The following is a 23184-nucleotide window of genomic DNA, read 5'->3' as shown; positions in this document are numbered from 1 at the left end:
GGGAGGGGTGCATCCGTTATTGGTTTCTCATTAGAGGGCCGAGATATAAACATTTGTCTATGTTGTACACGGTGCCGGCTCAATTAAGGATTCTCTTTGCCGCCCCCTCTGCCCTTTGAAAGTGAATTATGTGCAGATGAGAATCTCGACTGAAGTGCAGCCAACAACGGACCTTTTCCAAATGCCTCTGTTCCCTCAAAGCCATTCCAGAAAGAGGCGAGATCGGCTGAAGGAGAGAGGGAGAGAGAGCTTGTGCCATTTCCTGCTTGCATTGCGTATTAATGACTCTAATTAGCAATAGCTGAGGGATAATCACATTGATTTGGACAGATTCAGCATGCAGAACCTCAGTGGATAACACCCGCAGCCTTTGTTAGCACCCCCCCCCACACACACACACACACACACACACACACACACACACACACATACACACACACTCCCCACCCCTTCTACTCTGCTGCTCCCCTCCTCAATCTCCATTCCAGTAAGTTCCAAGTTGGCTGTTCACCAAGTAGGCGTCTGATTGGCCAAGTTTGTCGTAAATAGAGGCAGCCGGGCCATCAGCGCCGCATTCCTTGAGTTCTGACCTTTTGTACCCCCTCCACTTCCTGTGCTGTTTCTGCATGCAGTGTGGTTGTCGTCTGTATATGTGTGTGTATTTTTAATGTGTGTGAGCTCATGGTGGAGGTGAGATCCAGCAGCCACAGAATCACAGATCAAAATAGACCAAGGTTTCCCAAGATTATTTTGGCATACAGATTGAATTTGGGGAATTTGTTCATTTCTAAAGTGTTACTGTTGACTGTCTGTCATCTGGATCTAAACAAAGACAGAACAATCTGTAATAAATTTCAACAAAGTACAAACAGGCTCTTGGGAATCTGCAGATTTTTGTCACCACCGTGGCTTTCTTCTTCAGACTTTGGCTTAATCCGTTTCACAACGCATCCCGGAGCACCCTTTCGTGTCTTGTTTGTTGACGAATGCCTCAAAGGGCACTGGTGGAAGGTGAGGGGGCGTACCTCCAGTCATCTCTTATCCTGGACCTAACCGGTGGATGGCGGGGGAACCACAATGAGCGATACAGCCTTCCACTGACCTGCCAAGGCCCTGGCCCCTGCACATCCCTGACTAATGATCATACCCTTGATTAGTTAAGGAAGGCATAAATCATAACCGCAATGAAGAGGAAGACTAGCTGAGGGCGGCCAGGCCGTTCCTCATGAATGACTAACAGATGCTAGACAAAAGAAATAGGTTGCGTAGTTGTTCAGAGGAATGGGACACTTTGTCTTTGTCCAGATTTTAATGTTTGTCTCTACCTGGAGATTTTCCCCATGTTCCGAGGGCGCTTGATTTTCATTGATCCGGCTTTGTTCAAATATTTAGCCTGTCCTCTCATCTCGCTGGCGGCGCTTTCAGGCCTAGTACCTGACTTGATTACATTGCTTATTACGAACTGCTGCTCAAATGGGGGATAACATGGAGATGCGCAAGATGGCACCCAGCATGAATACTAAAATGAGTCATTTCCAGGTATAGCTGGCATGAAGAAGGAGCAGGTATTTTAAGATATTGTATAGGTGACGTGAAAGAGAAGTGTGAAAAAAGGCCTGCACCTGCTCTTTGTGTAAAAGTGTGCTTGTACTGCTTGTGGCATTTTCACATCAACGGGTACCATAATGAGCAGCTATTCAAGGTTGTTTGACATTCTAACCCAAGTGTACGTGAAAGTGTGGGGACACTTGAATTTCTATTAATATACAGTATGTTAACATGTGTACTTGTGTGTGTGTGTGTGTGTGTGTGTACCTCCATGCGTGCATATGCTGGCATTTACCAGTTTGTGTTTGCTTGTTCAATTGTAAGTGTTAGTGCTCAGCCGTGTAAGTGCCTTTGTGTGACTATACATGCTGGCTTGTCTATGTGATTCTCTGTGTGTGTTCTTTGAGATATCCGTGTGGGGGTTCTGTATAGCCACTCAGTTTTTTGCCACGGGTCTCATTTTAACAACCTCTTGACAAGTAATTAACACCCTTCAGGTCTCAAACCTTTCTCGAGGGCTCTTCACATGTTGCACCAAACACGTCGGGGCTTTGCTATTAAGCTAGCAAGCTGATGGAGCTACCGGGGAGTTGAGCGGTGATACCATTTTTAGATTTGAATGAACACCATGTCTGCAGTTTACTTTTTTTTTTCTGTTTGTTTAAATCAGTGAATGGCAGGAACGAGGAGATATTCTTTAGATGCTTGACTACTTTATTTTTGAATGCCTCTTCATCTCTGTGAGCCAAGTTAGACATTTAGAAGGTAATCTTTTATCTCCAGAGAGCTCAGAGGTAATGCTGATGATGAAACCAGACTCCATTTGCCTTGATGCCAATTTAACACCACAGTTTGGATTGTAACATAACTGCATGCCTCTCCTCTAAACTAACACACATAGTTTAAATACTGCCTCAACTGTCACGCTGAATTTAGAGCTGAAAATGTAGTTGAAGCCATATGGCGCTGTGCTATAGCTAATGAGTGTGAATAGATATGAATTAATTAAGGAACAAAAGGAAAGAGAGTGGAAAAGGAAGAAAATGATGAAGAGTAAAATCAAGAAGAAAGGAATGCTGAGATAGGGAGGAATGATTATTGCGAGCCCATATGTTCTAATACTTGAATATTTGACCTGTGAAAATGTAGCGTTCACATTTTTTCACTGCTTCAATGTTGCCAAAATAGCCTCAGGATAAAAATGTTTACAGTGTGGTTTGGCACTCACTATAAAATTAGCTCCTCTGGAATTACAAAAATTGTCTTGCTAGCATAAATGTTAAACACTTGCATCCACAAGTTTCGCAATATGCATCAATTCAGTAGGTGCAAGGCTATGATACAGAACTCATCCATAATACTTGCACAGATATTGGTTGAGGAATTCTTTTTTCAACCTTGTGTTCTGTTTGTCTTCAGAACAATGAGCTACCAGTGGCCTCCTTGGCCCTTAGCCCTGGCACCCTGCCCTTTGCAGATTCCGACTGCAGCTCTCTGACAAGGACACTACACCTGCGAGAGAAGATGACAAGAAATACAATACAGCCAATAGGCTGGCTGCTTCAGCCCGGGATGAATGCCTTAGCTATAAATCCATGTTGCAGAGTTGATAAGTTAATTGCCTGTACTGCTATCTCCTTGCCAGTGTCTAATATAAAAGAGCCCTCTGTGAGAGTTATTTTACAACAAATGGGTATTGTCTCCAAGCGCAAAGCAGGCAGGATGGCGACATTGGACAAGAAAATGAGGGATCTTTATTTTGAGTTGTTCTAAGATTTGCGGTCTGTGTCTGTGGGTGCATATAGAAGATTTTAAGCAAGAGTGACCATTTGTTTGCTTGCATGTGTGTGCTAATTTCATTCAGACTTCATGAATTTGGAGTTGTTTTGTGTTTGCAGATGGAAACACAGTTGTTTCTTTTATATGTTGTTGAGTGTAGATGAAGCTATAGTAGTAATGGAGAAGTGTTTCCTACTGTATAACTTGTCACTCCTCTGTGGTGTTAATGCTCTGACGGCAGTGATGTGGTCAGAAGTTTGTAGCCCAAAGCTAACATATTAATATACAACATTTAAAATTGCAGATGTTTCTCTGTGGGATGCGTTGACTGAAAGATACAGTATATTTATGATCCTCCCGTGTGTACTCGCATAACCACACACGCAAACAAGAACACTGGAGATCACACACACAAGCTTTTGTACTCACACATTCACGCACACAGTACCGCACGGTTTAGTGGAGGGAAGCCACAAAATTTATCATCAGTCAGCCGCTGGTGGCGCAGGATAAATGGAGGAGGACAGAGGAATGCAATCCCAGTGAGGAGGCTCTCTTCTGGGTTTGGAGTTTGACCAAGGCGGTCTTGGCTTGGCCGCAGTTAGTCATGGATGCCATCTCACTATTTAAAACCCCTGTGCTCTCCCTCAATGTTTGCACAGCTCACCACAGCCTCCTAAAACCACTACCCACCCTCCCTGCAGGGCAGAAGGGCTGGTCAAACCCCCAAAATGGACCAAAGACATCTATAAATGTACATGCTCTAAAGTATTTCAACAACTTTTCATTATGTACGTGGGTTGATCTTTCAGAATTGTGTCTTGAAGGACGTGTCAGCACCAGTCAAAAGTTTGGACGCACCTTCCCTCTCACTCGAGTCAGAAAATGTGTCCAAACTTTTGACTGGTTCTGTAAAACAAAACAACTTTGATTTCTCAGTGTGAGAGTGTCTGTGTCACTGTAACAGTCAGTTTGTCCATTATTTTTGTACAATTAACTGATTCATCATTAAGTATAGTAAATTCCAGAAAATAGTGAAAACTACTCATCACTATTTTGCCGACCCAAGGTGACATCTTCAAAACCCAAAGATATTCAATTCTATAAAAAGGAGGAAAGCAGCAAAAACTCAAAGAAAAGGTAATGTGTGGCATTTTTCCTTAAAAAATTACATAAATAATTAATTGATTCTGACAATTGTTGTCAATTAATTCTCTGTTGATTGAGTAATTGATAAATTGATTAATCTTTGCTATATTAGATACTACTTATTTACAGATATACAAAGACAAAAAAGTCTGAGCTTACAGGCAGACATTTGTACACACACATATCAACAGTCCGAAGGCAGAGCGAGGTCAAAAGCATACACATACTATAGGACGGAACGTGATGCGGCACTACAGCTGCACCATGAATCATAAGAATCATATTACAGGCATTGTTATGCATATTTGTCCATGGAGTGGCCCATCTATCTCCTCCATTAACCATAATTACTTGTATACATGCAAAGTACGAATTATTAACATATGTGTAACCACAATGATTAATCACCCATGTGCAACAGCAGTTTCAGAACTCTTCTTGATGACTCACAAGGACGTAAACAATTACACTGTTTGCCCCACACACCATTGTAATGCTCCGTGACTTGTCGTTGATTCATTATTCATACTTAGGGCATTATTATTCCATTGTATGCGGTGCAAAATGGGATCATTAGCACTGAATATGAGAATGTGAAAAATGGAAATATTGGGGAAGATGGTGGTGGGTATAGTGGGTAGGAAACCCCAAACAATCCAGACTATTAGCAGATAAAGAATGGTAATTTCCCCACAAGTAATTAGGATTAGCATAATTTGACAGTGAATGCATGAATGATGCATGGATGATTGATACCTCGATACACGCACTGTAATGAGTCCCTTATCTCTACTCTCCACTGAAGACTTTTGTGCAGCACGTAGCCTGAGGTGGCATCGACTGTAGTTCTAGACCTCCGCAGGGGGGCCATGTTAGGGAGCACCCTGCCTCATACACACACACACACATTCATACAAACACAATCACTAGGGCTACAGTAGTGTAGCAGCAGTAGTACCATAGCACCATCCTGTAATAACTGATTGAAGATGGTCCTTTTATCTTGACAGCCTTCCTGTTAGAGCCAGACCAGGAAATATGATATGGCAGCTCATGTTCTCTTTATTCCTCTCACAGAGACTATACATACAGTATGTGTGTGTGTGTGTGTGTTTGTGTCATCCTGCGAGTGTGCTTGTGTTCAAGCAACTCTATGTGTGCGTGTGCATATTAGTGTGCATCAGCAGCCATGCATGTAGCCAGTCACTTTGAGCTGCTTTTAAGTGACAGCTATCGATTGGATGTTTGTGTTGTTGCAGAGGCTTCAAAGCAACACCTTGCCCTCTGCATCCCACTTGAGGTAATAACTCTAGAGTGCCCGCATTGAATACAGTAGCAGTACAGCGTGTACTTGGCTTCAATAAAGCATTCTCAAGCAACATCTGCGTGCATTTGTGCGTAGGTGTGTTTTTATATGTGTTTTAGTGTGTGAAAAGTGAAATTAAATGTAGCAGTGTTTTATGACTCTGCTGCTTCTTTGTAACTTAATCGACTTTTCTTCAGTTTTCTTGCTCAATGAATAACCAAGAATCAGTGTAACTTACCGTAAATTCATGCACCATCACGCTTATAGCCTTGAAGGGGGTTGGTGCACACAAATTACAAAAAACATACTATCTCAATCACTGCTGGTATTGATATTAGAATATGAGATTGTGTAAATTGTGAACAGTTATAATAGGAACTACTTTCTGTCCACATTCAGTTGAACTTAAACCCAATACTAAACCTAAATACATGTATCTTAATATGTAGACCTAATTTTCAACCTATCTCTCTTTAAAAGTAAAGATGAGCCAGAATGACTCACTTAACTTCAACAGTGTAATACTGAAACTGGCGCACAAGTATAGAAGACGAATTCGAGCGCACACACATACATAAAACTGACTTTTCTGTGACCCCCCCACAACCGTTGTGCCTGATAAAAGCACAAATAGAGACTTTGTGAATATCTCCATGTCTCTCAATTATTATTCTCTTTTCCAACAAAACAACCCTTAAACAGTTTTACCCTGTGGCTACAGATCAAACAGTCCACATTACAGTATCATTATGCATATATCAGCTACAATGACTGCACAGGGGAAGAGCAAACTGGTTCTATTACTGAAGGCAGCTCAGTGAGTGTCAATTCAGTCCTCTTCAGTGCATTTAGCTGACCCCAAATAACCCACTTCCTCACGCTGCCTTTCTTTTGCACACACCCTTTCTCTCGCTCGCTTTCTCCCCGCCTTCCCTTCAGTTCTTCCTCCATTCAGAGGCGCCTGAATATAGGTCAGCGTTCTCTAAAATCCTCATACTGCTGAAAGTTTGATATGTGCACTCCAGGTGGTAGAGGGGTGAATATTAAATTTGTAATTGGGGGTCCCAAGTATCCACCCTTGAAATATTCTAATTATTAAAGAGAATCAACCATCGCCCAGGGGGCCTCAGTAACTTTTTGTCTGGTTCTCTTAAAGTGCTGTTACAGTAATATGTTCTTAGATCCAAAGAGAGAGGAAATGGTGGGATGTAGCATCTGCTTTCTCTGTGTTTAAAGGGCTATTCCGCACAAGTTACAAAAAATAACCTCTAATGGTATCTAGCCATGCATATAGTTTTGGTTTTACCAGCCCAGGTCCACCGATGAGTTTTCTGCCTCCATCCCGCTGCAACTGAAGTGAAGGGAATTTCGCGTGTGGTGCTCACAGAATTGAAAAATTGCGTTTAAAAAATTCAACAGTAACATGTTTTTCAGTCACACTGGATAACCCACATACCTCACTCTGAATAATTTTCATTGAATTTTGTTTTATTTTTTACCAGAGAAACACAGACATGTGACAACTTTAAGGGAAAACCCCAAATAAAGAGAAACATAAAGTGGATGATTCAAAACCGTACAAGACACAAAGTGTTACTGAATGGTTTAATGAGTATGAAAGTGAATCAAATGTCTCTGAGTCTTAAAAAAAAAAAAGATGGTGAATGAAGGATTTCAAAAATGTTTTAAAAGACATATTCTATGTGGATTGCCCAATAGACAGTGCTTCCAAAACCGTCATCAAAACACAAACAGAGGGAATATCTTTAGAAACATTGGTGCTCCATCCCTCCGAGGCACGTGAAATGGGAGGTATCACATCACATTCCAGGTCTATATTTATATTCCGGGACTCTACTAGTAAATCTTTTTATTATTTACAGTCCAAATAACTCGTTACTTATCTTATACCGGCTCTTGCTGCAACCCAGTTCAGCTTCTGTCTGACACAGGCTGTTTTAGCTCCTGTCTCTTAAAGGCTCTCTGTTCTTAACGGCCATCTTCTGGAAGCTACCCTTCAGCAGACTTCCACTGGCTTCAGAGGCTACATAAACAAACAGTAGTAGTAGGATTTCGCTTCTTTTTCTCGTTTTTTTTACTTGAAATGGAAACTTCTCAAATATGCTCGAGCCTGAATCCGATCCGGAATATGCAAATGGGCGACTCGCTCGAGCAACCATAGCAACCTGTTCACAGCAAGGTCTGTAGATCATCCACAGTAATGGGGTAACCTTGTCTGGAAAGACATGTTGTTGTTGAATTTCAAAGTTTTATTTTAATTTTTTTTATTTCTGTGTGCACCACAGACAAAATTCAATTTGCCTACTGTGTATTGTATTTGGGTGGAGGCAGAATCTCAGAGAAGGATGTCTCAAAACTTTGGCAAATAAAGCCAAAGCTACTTGCAAGTTGAGATACCAGGCAAGAGAGTATATTTTTTTTTGTAATTTGGTTGACCTGAACCTTCAAGTACCTTCAAGTGCTTCATACATTTTTATTAGCCGCTCATATGTGAGTCATATGTTTACTGAGGTAAATAAGTGCTTGAATGCACTGCCTATTTGCAGCCCCTTTAGCAAATAATCCTTGATCCATCTGCCACCTGTATTTGAATCTGGACATTTCACTGTTGCTCTTCATATTTCCACAATTAAAGAGCCACCCCTCCCAGACCCACTCTAACAGCTGGCCATTAATCAGTCCTCGTGCTCGATTTCTCTTCCACCACAGGTTATGATTTTCACATTACTCCACACTCCTTCACCGCCATCCGACAGGAAAATGACCGAACTCCCACCCCCTCACCACCACCACCACCACCACCACACACCGGCACACACCTCGTATGTCTGTGAAAGCAAGTGAGATATTTGCTGTGTGTATGAAAAGAACCACACATAGGCCATGTGTGGTGAGAAACCAAGGTGTTATGTGTTTTTGTGCATGTGTGTGCTTTCGTGTGTATGTGTGTGTGTGTGGGTATATGATCGTTTGTAACATGATGGGGTAACCACTCTGGCGAGTCTCCCCCCACCTCACACCCATTATCCTTTTCTAATTACACTTTCCTTCTGAAACAGTGGATCAGAGGGCACCATTGACTGCTTTTAATCCTCCACCAAATTTTAATTAACACAGACGTGACCCCCGTCTCTGATACATCCCGGAGAACGTCGGGATCACAATAACTCATAAATCACAGCCGCAGATTTCATTCCCTCCGCTTTCCACTGCTGATGAATTTCCAGATGGGGGCTGGTGGCTGTTAATGTCAGGAAAAATATGAGAAAGAGAGACAGAGGGAGAGCGAGAGTGCATTAGAGACAGAGAGGGACAGAGGAAAGACAGGAAGAAGATGGAGAGAATTGCTATATTTGTGAGAAATATAAGTGTGTTTATGTGTATGTAAGAGAGATGGAGTTGGAGAGAGAGAGAGAGAAATGGCAGCAGCTCTGCTATGCTGTTAACCTTTGAAAGATTTGTTACCGGGGAGAGGATTATGAAGGCTGTGAAATGGGGTTGTGTTAATATGCCGTGTGTTGAGGAACACGATGTGGGCCAGCCAGCTTCACAGTCTCCGAAAATCAAAAGGCTGAACAACTGAAAACTGAAAATGACTCAGTGATGTTCTGAGGAATTAATTGACATGTCTCTCTCTGTATGTGTGAGCGTGTGCGTGTGTGCGTATTTTGTTAATCACGGACTTTTCAGAAATTACCATTACACGAATTATTCTACGTGGATAAATGAATGCATATGAGTTGTCATTAAACTACAAACTACAAATAAGATTTTCTCCTCAACAAAATTGAAACAGTGATGGTCTTTATTCTTGATTAGCATGCCACTTATTGCTTGTGTGTTTTTGTTTGTTTGTGTGTGTGCGCGCGTGTGTGTGCATAAAAGTCTGTTTGTATTTGTACATCCATACATGTATCAGTGTGTGTGTGTGTGTGTGTGTGTGTGTGTGGAGGTGGAGGTGGGCAGGGTGCCGGGGTTTGTTATTACTAAATCGCTCATCCATGCTACTAATTAAGATGCATAGCATCCCCCTATGAACGTCAGTGTCGCTAATTATCAAACAATGTAGTGCTCACTAGATATGAGAACTGGCAGCCTCTGTAGTCATGTTACTAACCTATTACTGCTACAATTACCAAGTACCTGTCATTCTCCTTGTTAGTCATCTGCCTTCATTTTTTCCTTTGCTAATGCCTGTCTTTTTTCTTCTTCTCTCCCGCTCTCCCTCTCTTCTTTTCTCTCTCCAGGCTATGGCTTTGTGGATTTTGACAGCCCAGCTGCGGCACAGAAGGCTGTGTCGTCTCTCAAAGCCACTGGGGTGCAGGCTCAAATGGCCAAGGTAAGCTGTGTTTAAAAACAAGTTAGCATTGCCGCTTCCTCATGCATTATCATTAGCACTTTGTTGCGCACAAAGCTCCCTCTAGGGATTTAAATCATACACTTAACACATTTGATGGATGTCGATGGAACTGAAAGCTCCCGCATACAAACTGGTTCTGTCTATAAACACATTTTTATAGAAAGTAATTTTCCACAGCGCTTTGATGTTTAATGACAAACTTGTTCGTTCTAATAGAAGAAGTCTCTTGAATGTGGGCTGTTAACAATATTTGTGTATTTTTACATGACAAGTTGGAAGGCGCCTGTGATGTATGTAGGTCTGTTTTATTTCGCTGACACACTCTGTGACAGGCTGAAGCTGTGGTCTCGTACGCAGAATCAAGACTTTGCTTACGAGTGTGTGTCTCTGGTTACAAGGGGTTATGTGAACTTACTTTTTAGTGTGTGTGTGTGTGTGTGTGTGTGTGTGTGTTACATTATTCCACTGCAAACTAACTTTGTTGCCAGTATGTAAACTGGCCCTGCTCTAACTGAGGTTTGACCAGCCGCTTGTTCTATGTTCTGCAGTATTATTATCTTGCTAAAGTGAAAGCAGATGAGACAAGCTGTTTCAGTAGTACAAAGTGGGCCCCAGTGAGTTACACAATGGAGCCAGGTTGACAGACAGAGATTCACATGGAGAGATGTAGCTTAGTTAAAGGGGAAAACACACTTGGCAGGGTTTGTACTACTTCACCACCTTTTTTACCCTTGGATTGTATAATGAGACTGAAGGTAACGCTAATCTCAATCTGCACTGTATTTGCATGGGCCATGGTTAGTGTTACATATTTGGCTGTCTGTCAGTTTCACCAGATTGTTAACTGGCTAACTGGCTGGTTAACTTATACCCCAAAAGAAATGTGGTGCCCAAATCAGCGAGATCGTTGTGTGTGTGTCAAACTTCAGTCCATGTTAGCGGTGATCATACTTCTCTCATCTAAATTTTTCATTCCCTTACTGACACGGACCGCTGTGAGAATCGCCATAGACTGAGGCTCAGCAGGACGCTCTCTCTGGGCATCTATGATAGACGAGCTCACGTGGCTATAAACCGGGCTATTTTTGTATCAGCTGGTGTCAGAATATCTGAATAGGTGAACAAAATGTCAGTAGCATTAAAGCGATGAATATGGTGATGACTATGAGTGATTTTCTCACTCGAGATGGTCTGCATTTGATCTGATCCAGAAATCCCCCCCCCCCTTGAAGCCAAAGAAGCACTGATGAGGTGGAGAATGGTGATGGCGCCAGTGAAAATGACAGAATTGATGATAACGATGAAGGTGGCAATTATTTTGATCAAATGGGATGAGATCTGACAGGAGGAGATGATATTCTGTGCGGTGCTCAGGTGTGCCATTTCTCAAATGCACCATTTGGCCGTTTCCTCTCTCCCACCAGTGTCCTTCTTCCAATATTTATAAGAGGGCAGGCTCTCAGAATACAGATAAGAAGCCGTGCTCTTTGCCCATCTCATTTTAAGACCACACTTTGCATTGCTCCTCTTCTCTCAGTCAATATTTTCATGAGAGAGGTCTTGTGTCCCAATACAAAAGGAGCTGACCTTTTTAAGAATGTTTGTTTGCATATTTGTGTGTGTGTGTGTGTGTGTGTGCGTGTGTGTGTGGGCACATTCACAAAATCTTTTTCTATTAGCATTTGCGTATTACAGTTTATTTTTGAATGTTCCCTTGTTCAGTTCACATAAATGGAAAGGCCAGCATTCTGTTCTCCAGCTCTGTGCTTTTTATCACACTTGTGAGAGACATTAAGGAGTGGTTTGCTTTTATAGACTCCCTCTGCATCTCTCTAATGTCTCTTTACCAGGTATCACTATCATCACTCTACCGGCTCCTCCTCCTTCCTCCTCCTCTTCCACCTCACCCCTTCCTCTTTCGTTCTAACCCCCTTCCTTTGCCGCTTAATGCCGCTTTCTCTTACTATCTTTTTCACTTCGCGCTCACACACTCATGCATTCATAAACACATTTGTATTCACATCCACCATGTGTTCCCCTGCCAAACATCCAATGAGTGCAATTTATTCCCATCAATAATTAACAGCAGGCTGTCTTTGTGTCTGCCTACCTGGCAAGGTGTTTCTGACACCCTCCGTTCTGTCATGGCAGAGCAGTGTTCCCCAAGCGGGGCCAGATGTAAAACCCAGGTAAGCATTGAGGGAGGTGTAAATCACAAAGACGATTGCTAACGCCACAGACGACTCCCACAATGAGAGCATTCAGCCTCATTCTCTCACTCCTTCTGCTCCATTTTGTCACATATTATATCTCTCCACAACAAAGTAATAAACGGATAGCAAGTCAGAGCCAGAGGCTTTGAGCTCATTAAATAAAACAGTCGCAGTAATCAAGTTGCGCCTTTTTTTCCTGTCGTGACGCCATTAAAGCACTTTTATTGAGGTGCCTTATTTTAGGAGGCAAGAAGAGAGAAACAGAAGGAAAAAGGGAAGCGACACTTGATTTCCTCTTCTTCCTCCAGTGTAACAGCCTGCTGTCTCTCTCCTCTTACTCCCCTTGGAATTTGAAATACCAAGGCAGCAGAGATGAAACATTGCCTTCCTTTTGTCTTGTCCTCCCCTGGGGATGGTGACAGCGAGAGGGAGGAGAGGAGCCATAATTAAGACACCTAAAGGACACTTCCCCCCTGCGCCTCCCTTCCTGTCACTCACCTCTGCACAAGTCACAGATAAGAGCACTTAGCATAGGTGTTGAGTATGTGTGTGTGTATTTGAGCGCACATCTGTGTATGTGTGCCTGTGTGCTTTTTTTGTGTGTGTGTGAACTTGACTGTGTGTATCTGTGTGTGTGTGTGCGCCTGTGCTTCTGCATATATGGTCATTTGTGTGCTTGTGTATTTGTGTATGCCCAACCAAATACACATTAGTTTGTGTCCATTTCCATATAGAGTAAAAACTTGTCTTCATGTGGGTGTGTGAGTGTGTGTCAACGTAATAATACAAAACAGTCATGATACATTGTTTATGTTAGCAGAGAGCTGGGCAATAATTCACTTCTATCTTTTATCAAAATTTTGTGGAAAAGTGTAGTGACATTGTGATCACGTTGTGTCATGATGTTGACAGATTCCCTTTAAATTCATGAATCAGAGGCTGTTTCTGTCCAAAGTTAAAGAAAAAAACATCTACAAACACTTCTAAAGCTCTCAAATGAACATATCGTATCTAGTTTGTTTAATCTGTACACAGGCAGAAATTTTAAAATTAAGCTAAGCTAATAACTTCCTGGCTCCAGCTCCTTCTTATCTAACCCTTGGCAAGAAAGCAAATATGCATATTCCCTAAAATGTCTGACTATTTAACAGTGGTGGTCCAACACAAGTGACTACTTGATACGCTATATATTGCAGGATAATACATCATGACACGAGTCTCGTCATTTTGATGTTAAATAGCTGTACACTGGCAAAAAGGTTTGATGCAGAAAACAGTTACAGAATCTTTTTTAAAAAATGACGACGTGCAAATCATAATCCATACAGAAACACACTGTGAATCATAAGAAATTATATCAATTATAATTTATAACAATTTATTGTGGTAACAATTATTTGTCCCACCTCTTGTATGTGTGTGTGTGTATGTGTTTGTATAAGAGAGAGAGAGAGAGAGAGAGAGAGAGAGAGATGGAGTGTGTATTTGCCTCCTTACACCTTGGACTCTATTCTCTATGTCACTTTGTTCAGGTAGCTTTCTGAACTGAGAAAACTGACATGTTGAGCAGACAGAATGATAACAGGTAAACGCCGTGTCTAGCTTTGCAGATGCAAACCTGTCAACCAGCCGCTCGCCTCACTCTCCACAGGCTGCCATTTTCCCCTTGAGCCAATCAGACTGAATTATGGGAAGGGCGCCCTCGATTGTGGTGTCTGTGTCTGAGAGGTAATTCCGCCTGACAGCTGCTTGCTTTCAGACAACAGCCAGTCTTTATGGAAATCATCCCTCCCTGTTCTCGCTGCAGTCGGCTTCTGCTGATAACAGTCCGGATGAAAACAAAGCTGTGCTTTTCTACTTTCTATATTTTTAAATCTGTTCTTTTTCCTCCAAGTATGGACGGCTTAGAATTAAGAAAACAACTCTAACATACTTTGGAGTCTGTCAATGTACACCCTGCTTTGAAGTTATACGTACTTAAGGCCAATATAAACTTAGAGCTGACACTTCCAACCAAAAATTCTATGATTTTCACAAAGATAAATGTGGATTGATGTTAGTTGAATTTGTCGAATTTATCCATCAAACATCTGGTAAAATTGCTTTCTTTTTTAATTCATGACATGTTGAATGCGATTTCTACCAGTATAATGTTATGTTTTATTTAGAAACAAAGAAAAAAAATGAAACTCACAAAATTTAACACTTTGATTATCTGAAAATATCTATAAAATGAACTATGCCTTCTGTCAGTAAGGTGTCAAACATGAAGCACTGGTATCGATTTTGGAGAGTTTTCAACAATACCCTGATTTAAGCAGTGGGAACAAAGCCCGTGGTGCAGTGTGTCTCCATCAGTACCCTCTTTCCAATATCCAATATTTATAAGGTTCACAGAAGCTACAGGCAGACAGAAAGGCTCTGCTTGCCCTTCACTTCACATTACAGTGGGGAAATTATGCTAAAAGCATCATTAAAGTGCCTCCATGAAGTGAATCCCAAATGTTTATGATAGCACAGTGCTCGTACCGGCCCATCAACCAGTAGTCACCAGCGGATGCTTCAGATGGTTTAACGGTGTGAAACGAACCGGAGTGTTCAGTCCTCTTACTCCCTCTTTCATTTATTCTCACTTCCTTTCCCTTGCTCTGTCTCTTCTGCTGTCTTTCCTTTCTCTCCTGGGGAAGATTTCCTGTCAATATCACATTTATATTCATGTGAAAAGCGCGGATCTCCCTCTGGGTGGTCTGCAGTCAGTCAGCAGTCTTCTTATTATCCTTTAAAGGTGACTCCTCTGACGTCTTAGCGCCATTGACATTGTGGACCCCACGGCTCGGCTCAACATGGAGTGACCTCTGGGTGATAATCAAAGGGACGGCTGACAGTGCTGTTACAGTTGGTTGCTGACAACAGCTAGCCCAGCCTTCCCTCAAGCATGGGTTAAATATGGGGAAAATGTAGGGGGGAACGCATAGCATTGTGAATACAGCAGGATAACTGGACAGACTTTGGGGATACAGGTGCTCACTCAGCAGCATCACTCACCTCTCCGTTCAATGTGCGCCACCTTGAATGTGATGCCATTCCCCCTCTGACATCCACCGCAGTGTTTGTTCGCAAAGCATATGGTGTCAGAACACAGTGTGGAGATCAGCACTTTCCCCCTGCACTGCGCATATGAAGATGCCATCGACAGGCGCATCCTTATGATTATAGTTACCCCCTTCCATATTTTTTTTTTCCTGCGCTCCACATTTGAACACTGTGTGTACGTATCAGAATGGTGCTAGTCAGCATGTTGGCATACGGCGTATATACTGTACTTCACTCATTTATTGTCATGTATACTTTCATCCTTTGGCAAGCACCTGTAGCTTTAATATACTCCGCCAAGGTGACAGTATTGCTTTCACTGCATAGCACAAAGCTAATGCTGCTTTCTCTCTGCTCCTCATCTCCCTGAACATATAATGATGGACCTAGCCATGGTGATGATTCCCCATACTCTTTTTATGTAAGTTAATCTTTCATTTAAAGAAATTAACCTTGCTTCAGTTTAGTTTTTAATATTATTTTCAATACATTGGCAGATAATTTAGCCAATAATTGATATATTCATAATATTTAATGTTTTTTTGTCTAGTCTACCTTGAGAAAAGACATGAAAAAAGGAAATATTGATATCATGCAAATATCTGTAGCACAATGAGATGATCTGACTAATAAATAAAGATGCAATCAACTGCCACCGTGTCATTTTGTACAGTGTAGTTAGCTGCGGTGGAGCTCAGCACACCATCCCCTCCCCGCTTCTCCTGCAGAAGTGATAGTTTTGAAGGACAAAGCCAGTGAAAGTGAGACGGACCATCTGATGAGCACTGGCTCCCAAGCACCTCCTTTGGCTTCCACTGTCTCTGCCGTCTAATTACGCTTCAATCATCTGCAGGAGCGCTGCGTGCGGTAAATTGTTTCGCCGAGCAGTGCGGAGACGTGCCGAGCTGTGAGCGTGAGAGAGAAAGAGAGTGAGAAGGAAGGGACACGGAGACTAAGTAGAAATCAGTGAGGGCTGGAACGAAAAAGAGATGAAGAGGAAGGGTAAGGGAAGAGTGCGAGAAAAATGGAGTTGAGAGGGGAGACAGAAATGGACAGACGCTGCAGAAAGGGAGAGGGCTGGATGGCGAGAGTAAGAGGCCTGCCAGCCGTAATGTCGCCGCAGACAGCCTGTACAGCAGGAGACAGGCCAACGCTAATGAACAAAGTTACAAACTTATCACTTATCAGGCATTATCAGAGATGGGGTGAGAAAGATTGATCGAGAAATGGGGGGAAGAAAGAGATGGTTGGCACTGCAACGGATAAAAGACAACATCAGCATAATAAATTCTGCTGTAGATGTATATGACTGCTGTATATGATATGCTGCTGACTTATCACGGATAAAGAGAAATCATTTGGGCAATATTGCAGTTTCTTTTTAAAAATTACACTCTGTTGTTAGGAGTTTTTTTATTGGTTTCCACTTTAGCACCAAAAAAAGGGATCTAATTAAAGTACAATTTGGAGTGGTTGCATTTATGTATGTGTGAATAGCTTCTATTCTTTTCCCAAATTACTCTGAAATGGCCTTGTGTCTAAATTGTTGGCTTAAAAAAAAGAATAGCGCGGGCCTGCATTCTCAGTATGTTCAATGGTGCCATGCTTGCTTTGAAGCAAACATAAATATGGCTTTTTCAGGCTTGGTAATGGCCACAGTGTGCAGTTATTAGAATCTCTTTGATGTGGCAACTGTGCCAACCTGCTCGCTGTCTCTGTGAATTGATCTGGCTCAATTAGCAGGCCCACAGAGACGACGTTCAAAGGACCAGGCTTCCACACTCAGCAGTGACACACATAGACCAGGTGAAACGCTTTGCATTCATTTACTCAGCTGGCCCTGAGAAGACAACCTGTGAATAGATGTGAATATTGGAAAATCAATGGTGCAGCTTCAGTGTTGAGGAAAGCTTTCACCAAGAATGTTTGGTGTATTCTTTATCCAGTTCACTTCCTGATGCTGTAGGCTTAATTTTGATTGAACTAAGCAGATATGTTCTAAACCTCTCCCCACAATTATACTGTATTACATTCTAGCTATTTAGTGAATGTCTTCTGAATGCATATCCAGGTATTTTATATGTTAAACTATGTGTGCATTGTACACCTCTCTTCGAGCCTGCCTTCCTCCCCTGATTCAGCTGACCCATTTCAATTTGTCTTCATCAGTCATACCAATTAACTCTGGGATTAGATTCCTCAATGCCAGCTACCCACAGTCCTCCCTATATCCCACCATCTATCCCTCCATCCTTCCCCTACCTACCTCCGCCACAGTATGCAGTGCTGTCACCTCACATGTTTGTGATCTCCAACCTCAACAGCCGTCCTGCACTTCTCAGCATTTTGGCTTAGGTAGCACTCTGTTGATGTACATAAAGAGAGAGCACAGAGCACTTTTCGTTCATTGAATTTTATGCGTCAGAAACACCACTACAGGGCAGCTTATTACTATCCTCCGGAGAACTGTAATTTTACCTTGATGGGGACTCATGAAGCCTTTTTTGTCAGTTTCTCTCTGCTGCTTATATTCTGCCTGAGAAGTATAAAAAGAGGGCCTTTTCCCCCTTAACACTCTAAAACTAGGCACAAACGTGGAGCATCTATAATTAAATGGAAAGCACTAGGTTTGCTAGTGGCAGAGAGGCAAGGACTCCAAATGACAAATGAAAGACAATGATACACCTACACACACGCACACACACACACATATTGAGCTTATCTAAAAAAGAACAGTAAATCATTAGATTATGAACAAAGATACATGTGGTATCACAGAGCGTCCCCTACTCACTATATTTGCATTGATTGAGTTAGAGTGAATGTATGCATGAATGCAGCAGTAATGAATATTTTGACTCCTCTCCCGGCCAGCTCATTTTGTAAATTCACACAGAAATGACAGTCATTATGCTTTTGCATAGTTTGTTTGATTTTCTCGATCAATGCAGCTATGATCAACACTAGGGACACTATTCTTTCTTTCTATTTATTTCTTGATTCATGTAATATTTTACTGACGTAAAACTGCAACATTGGCAGGTTGCGGTGGAAACGGTAGTTTGACAAGTAGGGCCTCAGTAGCACAGTGCACACACTGCAGAATCAATTATATAGTGGCATGCATATGAACTAAAATGTATGAAGCTTGCAAATAATAGTGAGAAATTCCTGTACAAATACACCAAACCTTTTTCTAAAAGTATTAAAATCTAGACAGTAACACAGTTGTTCTTGTTTGTGATCATGTTAAGTTGGTACTACACACACACATGCACACATGCACTCACACACACATGTACATGCGATGCGACTATATTAAAACACAGGACCTTTAATTCATTAGATTCCCTAGAAGATGTAATATGATTAATGTAACCCTTCCACTGCAGCAGCATAACTCCGTATGCCAACTTTAAGCCACTGCTTACATCTAGTTGCACGCTTGTGTGAGTTCACATTGCCATCGCTCTGAGAGTCACTCTACATAGATCATACTTAATGGTAGTTCAGGGTGCTGCAGCACAGTCAGATTAGAGCCTGTACCAATGCTAACACTTGAAGTGTTTTGCCAGACATAGCTGTGCTGCTATTACAGATAAATAACACAATGTCCTATTGCAGTTTCCATTTAGTGTTATAAATCATTCTAATCAAATAATTCTATTTAATTCCCATAATTGTTTTTAGATCAGTTGCATACTATCCCACATTCCTGTTCCCTTTTCCTTAGCCAGCTGTCCTCACACCATCAACCACAATTTTCCTCATAGTGACTCCTCTCTCTTTCCCTCTATCCTTACCTTCCTTTCTCTATCGCACCCTCACTATCTTCCTCACTCCCTCCCTCTCTCTTTAACAAATTCTACGGGCATGCCATGTTAAATTACACTGACTGTTTCCATTTCCAGTGGCTTCAATCATATGTGAGAGGTCTGCAGGAAGAGAGAGCAGAGAGTCCAGACAGAGCAGAGCAGGGTAGATCAGGGATTGGGGCTCTGTCCTGCTGAGGGTTGATGAACCAGCTCTCTGACACCAACATAGTCCCTCATTCTGCCTAATGAGGAAGAGCAAAGCCAGAGGAGCGGGTCCCTTTTCATCCTTTTCATCTCACTGACACTGCTCCCATGAGTCTTTGTGTGTGAGTGTGCGGACACGGCCGTGCAAGAGATAGATAAAGACAGGAAGAGATAGAAATAGAGAGAATGAAGTCCCACATCAAAATATCAAATGCTTTTGATTGTTCTCTAGTAGCACAAGAAATCTTCCTATCCATACGATGTGTATTTTTTGTGGGTCTTTATCCAACACACATCTTTTATTGTATGTCAAAGAGATAATGAGGAGAAAAATCTTCTCTGACCTTTATTGCCCAAATGAGAAACACAGGAGGGATCTCTGTCTTGTCTCAGAGGTCTAAAAATTCAAGGTCAGTGTAGTTTATCTAAGCTCAAAAGGGGCCTGGCCCTTAAGACCTCAGGCCCTGTGGCACACAAATATAGGAGAGGAAACAGATGCTATGTAGTTGGATGGTGTGGAGGATCCTTTACCCATGCGCTTTTTTCTACAGGGTCTGGACAGAGCAAGAGATAGTCAGCAGTTCAGAGGAGAGAAATTGAGAGCAGACAGGTAGATGTATGGCACACGGGTGTCGTAGCCCGCTCTGAGGTGATTTCACATCATCGCTCTCCTTCAAAGTGTTTTACATCAAAAACATTACGTCAGTGCATGCCAGAAAAACCCACTGTGTGGATTCAGCTCAGCATGTAGCAGGCAAAGAAACTCACACTGACAACTTTGCATTGTCTCTGACTCTTAAAAACTCTGTTGTCTTAGGATTGTTTTTTTTTGTTTTGTTTTTTTGCTTAAATTGTCACTGTCGTGTTGCACAGCACAGTTTCAGCTTGCATTTTTGATAAACAAGCAGTTTATTTGAGAGCATTGGCTTTAGAACATTTCTCATGCAAATTTTACTTTTCCCTCACATTTATTTATATCAACTTTTATGTAGAAATCACTGCTGCCCTTTTTGTCTCTCCACAGTGTCAATATTATGTTTGCATGCCTTGTAACGTCTCTCACTCTCTCTCTTTCCAATTGCCCTGTTATCTCCGCTTGTCTTTGTTATGTCGGTCGCTGTTTCTCATTCCTCCATTCCAGCCTTAAAAAGCTGTTGTTCCGTCTCATTCACTTTCTGTATGTTTGATGCTTGGCCCGAGTGCTAGTTTGTTCTGCTTTGCTTGTGATATCACAGCATTGTTTTCATTGTTATCTCAGTATTTGTCATGCCATCTTAGTGTTGCTTCTGTGTTGTGCGAGGGTTATCTTGCTGCCATTTCTGGTTTTATCTTTGCATTATCTTTTGGGTTATCTCAGCGCTGTTGTCCCCATGTTATCGTATGCCACAATCAAGGCGGTGACCTTTTCTCTCTGACAGCATCTTAAAATGCTCTCAGGGATGTGTTAGCAGTCCCTTTTAGGTTTTTCTTGCTGCCATGGATGATTATGGTGCTTTTTAAGCTTTCGCATTTCATCTTCACATTTTTTGGTTGCTGAACATCGAAATCTTTGATTTTCTCAGTTTGTTTTTGTTGCATGCCTTCTTAGCCTGCGTGTATGCTTCTTAGCTTCTTCTTGGATATGTACATTTTCATATGTGTCACGCATGTTAAGCTCTCAGGGATGTCTTTGTTTCTGCCAGTGCCTGCGATTTGTCTGCTGCCATCATTTGCGTATGCCTGTGTTTACATGGCTGCAAGTTTGTGTTGTTACATTTGATTCAGAGCATGGTATGATTCATAGCAGATGGCTGCCTTCTTCCAGCGGCGTGTGACAGCCGAAGAAAGTTAACACTGCACGGTAGACAAGATAGAAAAAGGGAGGAAAAACTAGGGATGTGATTACCATCAAACCATCAGCTCAGTAGAGGGAGCATCCATCCGCATCCTTCTCTCTGCTCGGTATGTGACATAGATACAAAATGTCTCCCAGGCTAATTTGCAGAGCAGTACACACTCTTCACAGATTCATTTTGAAGTTAGCAGTCAAACAGAATCAGCTCTTTTGCCTCTATACAGTGAAATAAGACTTGGAGACCCCTTAAATATGTACTCCAGGCTGTTTGCACATCAGTTGATCTGCTAAAGCCTCTTTTCCTTCCCTTTTGCTCAGCTTGTGCAGTGTCTTTTGACAGTGACGTTTACATCTTCCTCTGGTGTTCTTATACAGTTCCTTTACCGGATATCTAAACGGAAGACCCTTTGGCCTTGTCAGTCTCAGCTAGTCCTCATGAGAACAAACCAGAGATTTGTATGCCATATGTTTTCATAGCAGTGTTATGGTCCACACTACAGCAACCACTGAACCACAGAGCAGTTTGTATTCCATTATTAACAGGGTACGTACACCTCATAACTGTCAGAAAAAGGAAGAGGCAGCCTTGACAAGCTAACTGGTGGGGAGGCAATGCCATCTTGAATAATGATCAGTCTCTCTGAAGCCCTTTTGTGCGATTAAGTTAACATATAATGATGCTTTTGTTCACTACACCACATCACTTCCTATCTGGACTTTCTGCCCCTTGATTTGAACCAACTGTGTTGAGACACAGCCCAAACTCCAAAGGAAGTACTCAAAGGTTTTAGTGGAACAAAGAACACCTTTTACCTAGAACCTTTTGCAAATGGTTATTCCAGGGAAAACTGAATATTTGGTATTAGTAGGCAATGTGATATTTTCAAAATTGTAGGATTATTCACAGTAATTTTTAAGGAAAAGTCATTTTGTTTGGAGAAAAAAAGCTTGTAGAAAGGCCTGTTTTTGACATTTATTCAAAGACAGGTACTTACTTCTTTGGTGACTCTTATTTACACATTGTTGAAAGACAAGTCAAAGAAAATACCACTTCATCCTTATTTATTTACATGTTTTACCCTCAGCTGGCAAGACATATCAGGCATTACCACCCCCCTGTTATGGTCATTCTGGAAAAAGGTTGCAGACGTTACCTGATCAGTGTTTTGGCGATCAAACCAGGAGCTCATAATGAAGGATATTTTCTCCCCTGTTACTGGCTTTGGGCAGTGATTAGTAAATGAACTGCTTTCATTTTCACTAAAGCTTAACCCTAACCCTAACTCTTTTTAACATGTCAATTAAAACATCTTAAACATTTCAAAAAGTAATGGTAACAGAAATGGAGGAAAAAAGAAAGGAAAAACAAAAAGCAATAGATATAAACACAGAGAAAAAAAACACCCCTCCCTCTCAGGAGTCCTGGAGGCTAGCAGTATGTTGGACCAGACTTTGTTCCAATCAAAAAATCAAGCTGGGTCCAGATCTGGGATATCAGCCCTCCATAAAGCATCCAGTGCCAGGGGTCTATAGGCGTACTGTGAGATAAATCAGTAGAGTTTGGAAACCAGGCTGCTTGTGCCTCTAGTGCTGTGCAGAGTTTTATGAAGTGGGTGTGGTGTGAGAGGACTTTTCCATGGGACTCCACTGGCCTTTAGAGCCAATTCTAACTCTAAATAAAAGAAAAAGGAGGAACATGGTAAATCAAATTCTGTACATACATCGTGGAAGGAACACAAGCCCTCGTCTCCATAAATATCCCCCATTGTATGAACACCTTTCTCTCTCTAACGAGAGAAGTGAATAGCGTGGCCACCAATCAACAGTTTGGCATTATTAAATATCGGTAAGCATGGGTTCCA

The 23184-nt window shown here is 41.8% G+C and overlaps 1 protein-coding gene across 8 annotated transcripts in view; it reads left to right on the top strand.

Moving 5' to 3' along the window:
• The window catches only part of rbms3 (RNA binding motif, single stranded interacting protein), a 298854-nt gene that overhangs the window by 162205 nt on the left and 113465 nt on the right, over positions 1–23184 (top strand). For all 8 annotated transcript variants that reach the window (XR_006100092.1, XM_042434717.1, XM_042434716.1 and 5 more), the window contains one exon: positions 10051–10142. Coding sequence is in view for 7 of the 8 variants with exons in the window: in XM_042434717.1 (XP_042290651.1) it covers positions 10051–10142 (92 nt within the window). In the remaining variant the exon portion in view is untranslated. The remainder of the gene's footprint in view (positions 1–10050; positions 10143–23184) is intronic.

The sequence above is a fragment of the Thunnus maccoyii genome, chromosome 15 (assembly GCF_910596095.1).
Source record: "Thunnus maccoyii chromosome 15, fThuMac1.1, whole genome shotgun sequence".
Taxonomy (NCBI): Eukaryota; Metazoa; Chordata; class Actinopteri; order Scombriformes; family Scombridae; genus Thunnus; species Thunnus maccoyii.
The sequence above is the reverse complement of the archived record's forward strand: the minus strand, read 5'-3'. Positions and strand labels throughout refer to the sequence as shown.